The sequence below is a fragment of the Neltuma alba genome, unplaced genomic scaffold (assembly GCF_004799145.2).
Source record: "Neltuma alba isolate B1F8T4 unplaced genomic scaffold, ASM479914v2 tig00013423_pilon, whole genome shotgun sequence".
In the NCBI taxonomy this organism is placed as follows: domain Eukaryota; kingdom Viridiplantae; phylum Streptophyta; class Magnoliopsida; order Fabales; family Fabaceae; genus Neltuma; species Neltuma alba.
Genome location: NW_021637675.1, coordinates 3,455 through 13,342, shown reverse-complemented (window position 1 = coordinate 13,342; position 9,888 = coordinate 3,455). Strand labels below are relative to the sequence as shown.

The window sequence follows — 9,888 nt, the reverse complement described above, 5'->3', positions numbered from 1 at the left end:
ATTGGAGAATAAGAGCTTGTAAGAAGGAAAACAGAAACTTTTGGTGGATTACAAAATATGGGGGGCTGCACACGTGCTTAAGCACATCACCAACTCAAGACCATCCAAAGTTAGATACTGATATGATATCATCTTGTATCGTAGCAATGGTAGCTAACAAGCCAGATGTAAAAGTATCTCAAATTATAGAGAGGATGCAATCCATATTTGGTTATACAGTGTCATATACTAAGGCATAGAATGCAAAACAATTAGCCATTGCTGTTGCTTTTAGGAATTTGGAGATCTCATATTCCTTACTCTCAAGGTGGTTGGCCATGGTACAATACTTTATGCCTGGATCACATGTATAATTTTCAAATAAACAATGCTCTCAAGTCAACGCAAATAGGGAACCGGTTGAAATGTTTCGCCGTGTGTTTTAGGCATTCAAGCCATATATTGATGCCTTTCCACACCTAAAGCCCATTATACAAGTTGATGGAGTATTTTTTATATGGAAAATATAAGGGCATGTCACTTATGGCAATATCACCAGATGATGAAGGAAATGCTGTGCCGCTTATATTTGTGGTAGTTGAAGGGGAGACAAGATCTGCTTAGACATAGTTCTTATACCATGGCGTCATTGTATTGTAAAAGATAGAATAGAAATTTGTTTAATTTCAGACAGGCATCGTTTAATTTCGACTGCAGTTTCTGATTCTCAACATAGATGGCAGCCACCACATGCACATCATGTTTTTTGTCTACGTCATGTGGCTTTAAATCTTCATAAAACACATGAAACAAATTAGCTGAAAGAGAAATTTAAATATCAGTGAGATTCTTTGTGTTTTTTATAACATTAGCAGAGATAGTATTGCAACATGCATCTGTTGCTAGATGGATTGGCGCCATCCCAAAAGCAAAATGGTTACGTGCATATGATGTTGAAGGTCAACATTGTGGACATATGACAACTAACCTTGTAGAGTGCATGAATGGTATATTCAAAGGTACTTCAAGTCTACTAATAACTGGTTTAGTAAAGGTGATCATGTATAGAGTTAACAACTATTTTGTGAAGCATGGCCAATAAGTTTATGCACAAATTGCAGCTGGTCAAGTTTTTTTTGAGACATTAACAAAGAAGTTAGATAAAGTAACAAAAGGTGTATATGCATGTGATGTCTAGAGTTTGATAAAATATCAACATCATTTGAGGTTATAAAGCCATACAACATTCAATTTCATCAATTTCATCATTGTTGCAAGGTTAACTTAATTGATAGAAAATGTGATTATGGAGAATTTCAAGTAGAAAAGTTTCCATGTATGCATGCTGTCACAGCTTACTCACAAGTAGGCATTAACCATTTGCAATATGTTGATCCTGTTTTTAGGTTAAAAACCATGCAAATGGCTTATAGTAACAACTTTTATCCAATAAGAGATGAGACTTACTGGTTACAAATTGATTGTCCTACTTTAATACCTAACCCATCAATGATTAGAGATAAAGGTCATCCTCATTCAATTCACATATTTAATGAGATGGATTGGACCACACCCAACCAACCCAATAAGTGTGGATTATGTAGACAAATGGGTCATAACAGCTCTACTTGTCCCCAAAGTGTGGCATCCAAACAATAAATTATCTATTTCACTTACGTAAAAAATATTATAGGAATGAAGATGAAATGTAATTGGTTTTTATAATTTTTTATATTATGTGGATATTTATTTTTTATGTTGTGTTTAGATATTTAAAAATAGCACAATATCCAGAAGAAGTCATTAACCCTAGTTTAAAGGATGACTCACTTTTGTACTTACAAGCCCAACATATTTCACAAGAAGTTTGGAATGACAATGTAAGTAATTTATCTTAACTAATGCTTATCAATTCTATGATTTAATACTAACTTTTTTTATTTTTCTCTATAGGTTTCTCAAATCCTACACACTAGACGAGTCAGGCATACTAATCAAATGATTGAGCCACCCAATCGGATACTTGAATATCTTAGATTAGCTGGATTTTATGATGTTGCTTGGGTAGGGTAATTTGATTACGACTGGAGTTTGGTCTCAACCCTTATTGAGAGGTGGCATCTTGAGACTTACACATTTCATACTACACGTGGAGAGTGCACGATAACGTTAGAGGATATGATGTTGCCATGCAGTTAGGCCTTCCATGTGTAGGAATGCCTGTCATTGGGAAAACCAACTTTAATTAGCTAGATGTTTGTGAATGGCTACTCATGAATTGGTTGGAAGAGCACTTTAATCATTTACCCAATGATGCAGATGATGTACAAGTTCAACAATTCACTCATACATATATTCTCAAGTTGATTAGTGGATATCTGATGCCGGATAGATTAGGTACTATAGTGTATTTAATATACTTTCCACTACTTTATAGTCTACAAGAAGTTGGAAATTTTAGTTGGGGTTCAGCGGTTTTGACTTACCTGTACAGAAAATTATGTAATGCTACTAATCTAACTGAGGATGGGATTGGAGGGTGCTTATCATTATTACATTTATAGGTATGGAATCGTTTTCCTATGTTAGCACCACAACAACTAGTATCTCAAGATCCACAATCTGATATCTACCCTCTCTTACCTCCTTTGGGTTTTAGGTATGCCGAAATCAGACAATAAATATTTGATATGTATTTATTATTGAAATTTTACAAACTTTAACACTACTTTTTTTCATAATGCTAGATGAAAAAATATAGGACAAAATCCTTGTCCAAGTGCTATGTCCTCATGCCAATATAGGAGTCTGCTTGATAGAATGACCGATGACAACATAATTTGACAACCATATGAATCTTCTGAAGTGTACCAATTGATTCTAAAGTATTGCTTGGTAACACCCAAAATTTGGCTTGCTTTAGTTCCTCTAATATGTTTTCATATTATAGAATGGCATCACTCTGATTGTATACTAAGGCAATTCGGTTGTCAACAACCTATTCATATTATGCCTATTTATTTAGGAAATTACCATACAATACAACTACATGGCAAAATAACAACAAATTAGACTCAACAATACTCAAACTTTATTGAAACATAGAGTTGATGGCCACATGCTGTTGTTGATGCTCCTCTGGCACTTGGTGAACTTGATTGAACATCTGAGTACATGCAATGGTATTAGAGACATACAAGATGATGGATCCAATATGTTAGTGGTGATACTGGCTATGTGATAAGGTTTTTTTAGTTTTTTTTTTCAATCAATATCATCATTTTCTTTTATATGAAAAATTTTTCAACCTAATGTTTTATTTATTTCAGGCTAATATAGCAGAACAATTATATAGGCTAACGATTAATTCTTGTTCAAAATGCTCTGATTGCATTGACTATCAAAAAAGAGTTGCTGGAGACCAGCATAATATCTTGCTCGCAATTAGAGAATAACGATTTAATGTGAACTCTCAACCAGCTCCACCAACAGTTGAGTTGCCTTGTCCATAAATTCCTTGAGATAGACCAAGCAAACAGCATGGCGGTTACTTGTCTACTCAACCACCAATTGTAAATGAAAATTTAAGAGAATAAAAGTCTCAAAATTTTAGTCCTTTTGATAACATACCAATCTTATCATCAAGCCTTATAACCTCTTCCAATCCAACTCATTTTTACCCTCATCACATGTCATTATCATCGACATTATCCCATTCTAACGCACCCAATCCTCCTCAATTTCAGTCGTTCACGCCCTTATTTGATGATCCTACATTATTTATGGATCAATATAACACTTCTCCTTTTGAGCAACGTGGTCTATCAAATGAAGCATTTGTCACCCCTCAGCAATCAATTTTTTTAGTCGAATCACCTTGGTTTGATTAAAATAAGCCAACTACATAGACAAATGAGATATTAGATCAAACTCAAGAAGTAAATATACAACAACGACCATAGCGTGTGTGGGGGAGACTAAGATGTGGCACTGGGAGTTATTATTTGTGAGGTAAATTAATTCTTTTTTTTGTTCATGTCAATTTAATTATTATTATTATTAATTTTATAAAACTTAATCATTACTTATTTTCCTTAACCACTTTTTAATTAATGTAATATTGATTATTACTATTATCATTATATAATGATTAACTCATTATTCTAATGATATGATCATTATTAAAATCCTTGTAAGGGCATATGTGTGGTGAGAGATTGTAAAGAAGTTGTTCAAAGGCTGATGAAGTTTAAAAGTTATTCACACCAAAATGAAGTTCAATTACACGTCAAACAATGTTTATTGAAAAAATTGTTCTTACTTAGATGAACTTTAAAAGTTGTTCAAACTAAGAACAACGTTGAGGATAGTATTTGAGAAATAATTCCCACTATGTAGCATTTGAAAATTTTCTTTTACTGTTTGTAGTCTATTGATAAAAATTCCTCATTTATGCAATAGAAATTAAGACTTCACTGATGAAGAGAAATAGAAAATGACTGAAGAGAGAAACATCAACGAAGTTATTAAGTGGAATCTCTTGATTGATAATTTATCCAAAAATCTTATAATTAATAGAGTAGAGTGATATCGTGAAATCATATTAGTCGAAGGCTTATTGTTATTCAACCAATTAACCAACCTTGGCATTGTAATTTTTATATATTCATATTATTGAACATGGAAAGATAACAAAACCTGCATTTTGCTCATTCTCCTTGCATGCATGGCCCAATTATTACACTTGTTGCTTATCTCTAATCTCTCTCCCTTAATAATGCACTCACCTTTTCAATTCTCATCCATAATCTCCCCTTTAATAATACTCCATGTCACTATCACCTTTTTAATTCGTTGACAAAAACCTCATTATTGATGAAGTATTGTGATATTGTGCAATTAGGTTAGCCAAACCGGCCATCCATAACCTTTGGCGTTGTAGTTTTACAGATAAATGCTAATGCACATATATACATATATGACAACATGCAATGATAAGTTTTAATATAAGAAATGACAACTAGTCACTTATTATTGAGATTTTTTAATAACTATTTTTTTATTAAAATCTCATATTAATTCTTTCTATATATAAATAATTGCATTGGATTCTTTCTAAATTTTGAATGAGAGGAAAAAAAAACGATGAAAGTTATAAATAAAAAGAGAAAGTTTGGGAGGAAAAATAGAAACAAACAACAACTTCACACGAGAGATAAGGAATAAGAAGGAAAAAAGAATCTCAGTAAGAAAATAAAGGAGAGATAGAGATTGTGGATACCTGAAATTCCATTCTGCATAAACATAGGATCTAATGTAAAGATGAGCATATAGGCTAGTTTTCTGAATTTTGGATGAGAGAATTGATGCTATTGAAGAGACATAAATAAAAAAGTGAAAGTGAAGAGAATAGGGCTCTGAAATTTGAAATGGATGACATAAACATAAATGAAGAGAGAGAGGAAGAGGAGTAAATGAGGGATTTTGAAATTCAAAATGCGTGATGAGAAGGGAATGAAGGATTTTTTTTTTTTTTTTTTTTGACCGCAGGGAAGGGAATGAAGGATTTGAATTATCTGCTTAGAGGAGTAAATATTTGGTGTTGGTGCGTTGGCAGTACTTGTTGAGGAGCTATTTTTTAGCTTCAATAAATGGCTTGCACGCGGCCCATGAAAGGAAGATGAGAAAATTGGACGGCTTATGAATAGTATTTGGCGAGATTAAGCCCCACATACTGATGGGCTAAGGTGGAAGAGTATCTAATGTTATACTACCTCCGGTTCTTAATATAAAACCTTATTTGATTTTTATTTTAATTATAAATATAAGATCTCAATTTATTTTATCTCTCATATTTATTTTTTTTTTCAAAGTAGCTTTCTAACAATGATAATTCTAGTTAATACACTTGATTAGCAAGGATATTTTAGGAAAGACAACACTTATTTAGAACAAATAACTAATTCAACTTACTTTCTTAATCTCCTCAAATTAGTCAACTGGCTCTTATAATTAAGACCGGAGGTAGTACTACTTTCTGTTTTTAATATAAGAATTTATTTAACTTTTATTTTGGTTCTAAAATAAGATCCAAATCTACTTTATCTCTCATATTTATCTATTTTTTTAATAAAATACTACTTATAATAATAGTAATTCTAGCTAATATATTTGATTAGCAATAATATTTTTAAAAAAACAACACTTATTTATTACAAATAACTAGTTAACTAATTTTTTTTAATTTATTTAAATTAGTCAACAAGCTCTTATATTAAGCTTCTAAGGATATAGTATTGACAATTGCATTGCATTTTTTTCTTGCGTGACCCGTGTGGTCAGTGTTGCTGCTCTACGTTGCATTTCGTGGCTTATCCCTAACCTCTCCCTTAACAATCACTGCCAATTCAATTCCTTGATCTCTCTCCTTTCCAATAAGTTAACTCATTTCATTTCCTATCTCATCACTTCAACTTCATTTTTGTTAATTTTCCTTTTAAGAGAAATCATTACCTTCGTCTTTCCGTTATTCAAACATCACTATCATCTCTGATTTCGCACAATAAAAAGCTTATAATCGTCATTAATAAGTAGTGATCTTTTTCTGTTATTGTTATTCTTTAGATAGATTGGGGTCGCGTCCCTGAGCAAGGAGGAGGAGGAAAAGGAGGATGGTGGTGATAAATGTGAAGGAGTCGACGATTGTTCGACCGGAGGCGAAGACGCCGCGGGTGGTGATTTGGAATTCCAACGTCGACTTGGTGGTGGTGGATATCCACCTTCCGACGGTGTACTTCTACAGGCCGACGGCGGCGGGTGCGTCGAGTTTCTTCGACGCTAAGGTTCTGAAGGAGGCTCTGAGCAAGGCTCTGGTGCCTTACCCAGTGGCTGGGCGGCTTCGCCGGGACGACCACGGCCGCGTAGAAATTGACTGCAATGGCGAAGGCGTCCTCTTCGTCGAGGCCGAAACCGATAACGTCATTGACGATTTCGGTGACTTCGCTCCGACGCTTGAACTCCGGCAGCTCATTCCTGCCGTGGATTATTCCCGGGGAATCGAAACTTATCCCATTTTTGTGTCACAGGTACGTTTCTGAGCCATTTACATCTAAGCAGTTTGGTGATTGTAGTTTGCAAGAAAGGCGCGAAGTTAAATGGGAAAATTTTTACTTGGCACGTTAAATATATCAATAAATCAAAGTACTGCTAATAACTATATTTATTAGTTTAATGACTATTACTGAAATATGCTTAATAATTGCCCATAGAAAATATGTTTATAACTCATTTGTAAGAGTGGGGTCATGTCATGCATTTTCTTTTTAGAGTGTGTTTGATTAGCGGTGATAGAAATAGTTTTTTTCCAATCTGATTTCTATATATTGAAGTTGGGATAAAAGTCAAACACTAAGATGTGATTTATGTTTGGATTAGTTTTTATAAAAAAATCAGTTTGACAAATTGAAATTTGTTTAGATAATTAATAAAAAAGTAAGTTTAAAAGTAAAATAACTGATAAGGACATGAAATGTATTAAGTAATACATATTTAATATTATATGTATATAAGTGAAAACAATAAAAGAAATATTGAAAATAAAATTATTAAAATAAATTTATTATTAGAAAGAAATTAAAAAATGCTAAAATACTTAATTAAATATATTACATGGATAAAGATACCCTCTAAATCAGTTCATATAAACATTTAAAAAATGAACAAAGATTTCATATCAACATATTTAAATAAAGTTGCTGCTCTAAAATCATAACTGCTAATAAAACAAGAACACATAACATTAGAAAAACTCAAAATACTGTAACATTCCTTCCCATTTTACCGCACCGGTATTTTTCTCACCATGAAAAATAAGATCTATCAGCTTGATCCCAAAAATCCATTTGAACCCAAAAATTAAATTACAAAAATGGTATGTCAAACATCATTTTTAACCAAAAAGATACACGTTTGGACCCCAAACGTGATCCCAAATAGGCCTTTAAGGAAAGAGCCAACTGTGATAATGATGAATACTATATATAGAGTATTTTTGCAAATATTTTAAACTGCAAACACTCAAAATAATTTAGTATAACTTTCAACAATTTGAAAATAATTATTTAACTATTTCAAATCTGAACAAATATTGAAAAGATTAATAACAAAAATCTTCAATTTTCTTAATGAATAACAAATGGACGAAGCTTCGACTTAAGATTCAAGCGGAGAGAACTAAAAATTTAAAAACGTCATGCATTCCTTGCGTCCAAAAAAGAAAATGTGTCAATGAAATGAAACCAATGTCTAAGTATTCAACTTGGATTCAACTCTTATCCTATTTTGATAAGAGAAAAATAGATTAGCAGAGAAAATTTTATTGAGTTCAATTTAAAAATTTGAAAAAATAAAATTATAAAATTTTAATAAATATATTATGTAAAATTTTAAAAAAATCAATTAAAAATTTTAATCACATTTTTTAATTTTTGTGAATTTTTTTCTTCTCTATCCTCTCCTCCATTTTCCCTCATACCAAGGAATATGAGATGAAAACTCTAAATCCATATCTGTATTGCAAAACTAAAACCTTACAACTTTTGTTCATCAGGTAACACATTTCAACTGTGGAGGGGTGTCATTTGGGGTTGGTATGCATCATTATGCAGCAGATGGATATTCTGGTCTTCACTTTGTCAACACATGGTCAGACATGACTCGTGGCCTTGATCTCACCCTCTCTCCCTTCATCGACCGGACCCTTCTCCGAGCCCGGAACCCTCCTCGGCCGGTATTCGATCATGTCGAATTCAAACCGCCTCCGGCCATGACCACTCCCTCCTCCTCACCACCACCACCAGCTGCAGTATCTATTTTCAAAATAACTCGTGACCACATAAATCTCCTGAAATCCAGGTCCAAAGAAAATGGCAACACAATCAATTATAGTTCCTACGAGATGTTGGCTGGCCATGTGTGGAAAAACGTGTCCAAGGCACGTGACTTACCCCATGATCAAGAAACCAAACTGTACATTGCTACTGATGGAAGGTCTAGATTGAAGCCAGAGCTCCCAGAAGGTTACTTTGGGAATGTGGTGTTCATGGCCACACCAATGGCTCTGGCTGGTGAAATCATATCAAATCCAACTTGGCATGCTGCAAGAAAAATCCATGAGGCTTTGGTGAGAATGGACGATGAGTATTTGAGGTCGGCTTTGGATTACTTGGAGCTTCAACCTGATTTGAAAGTCCTTGTTCGGGGGGCTCATACCTTTAAGTGTCCCAATTTGGGGATCACTAGTTGGGTTAGATTGCCAATACATTATGCTGATTTTGGATGGGGGAGGCCTATTTTTATGGGACCTGCTGGGATTGCGTACGAGGGACTGTCTTATATAATTCCAAGTTCATCTAATGATGGCAGCTTCTCTCTCGCCATTGCTCTCCTTCCTGACCATATGAAAGTGTTTCAGGAATTGTTATATGACATCTAGTTGTTTTTCTTCTTTTTTTCTCTTGTATATGGACCTAAGTGTGTGTTTGAATTATACTACCTCTCGTCCTAATTATAAGACCTTATTTATAGTTTACAAACAAAGTCTTGTTAACAGGACCGAAGGTAGTATTAGCTTATTTTAAATAGTATTATAATGTACGCGATAATTAAGTATGTGAGCTCAAAAGAATTTTATTACTTACTACCTTTGATCCTTAATATAAGAGTTAGTTGACTAATTTGAGTAGATTAAAAAAATTAGTTTAGTTAGTTATTTGTAATAAATATGTGTTGTCTTTCCTAAAATATCCTTGCTAATTAAGTGTATTGACTAGAACTACTATCATTATAAGGACTACCTTGAAAAAAGTAACTAAATATGAGAGACAAAGTGAACTGGAATCTTATATTTAG

General features: G+C 33.3%; 1 protein-coding gene across 1 annotated transcript; it reads left to right on the top strand.

Moving 5' to 3' along the window:
- The first annotated feature begins 926 nt into the window (after nucleotides 1-926).
- On the top strand, nucleotides 927-9,572 carry LOC114737297 (shikimate O-hydroxycinnamoyltransferase-like). Its single transcript, XM_028925215.1, has 3 exons — nucleotides 927-938; nucleotides 6,574-7,064; nucleotides 8,588-9,572. Exons 2-3 carry the CDS (start codon nucleotides 6,651-6,653, stop codon nucleotides 9,470-9,472), a joined length of 1,299 nt encoding a protein of 432 aa, XP_028781048.1. The 5' UTR covers nucleotides 927-938; nucleotides 6,574-6,650; the 3' UTR covers nucleotides 9,473-9,572.
- The last annotated feature ends 316 nt before the right edge of the window (nucleotides 9,573-9,888 follow it).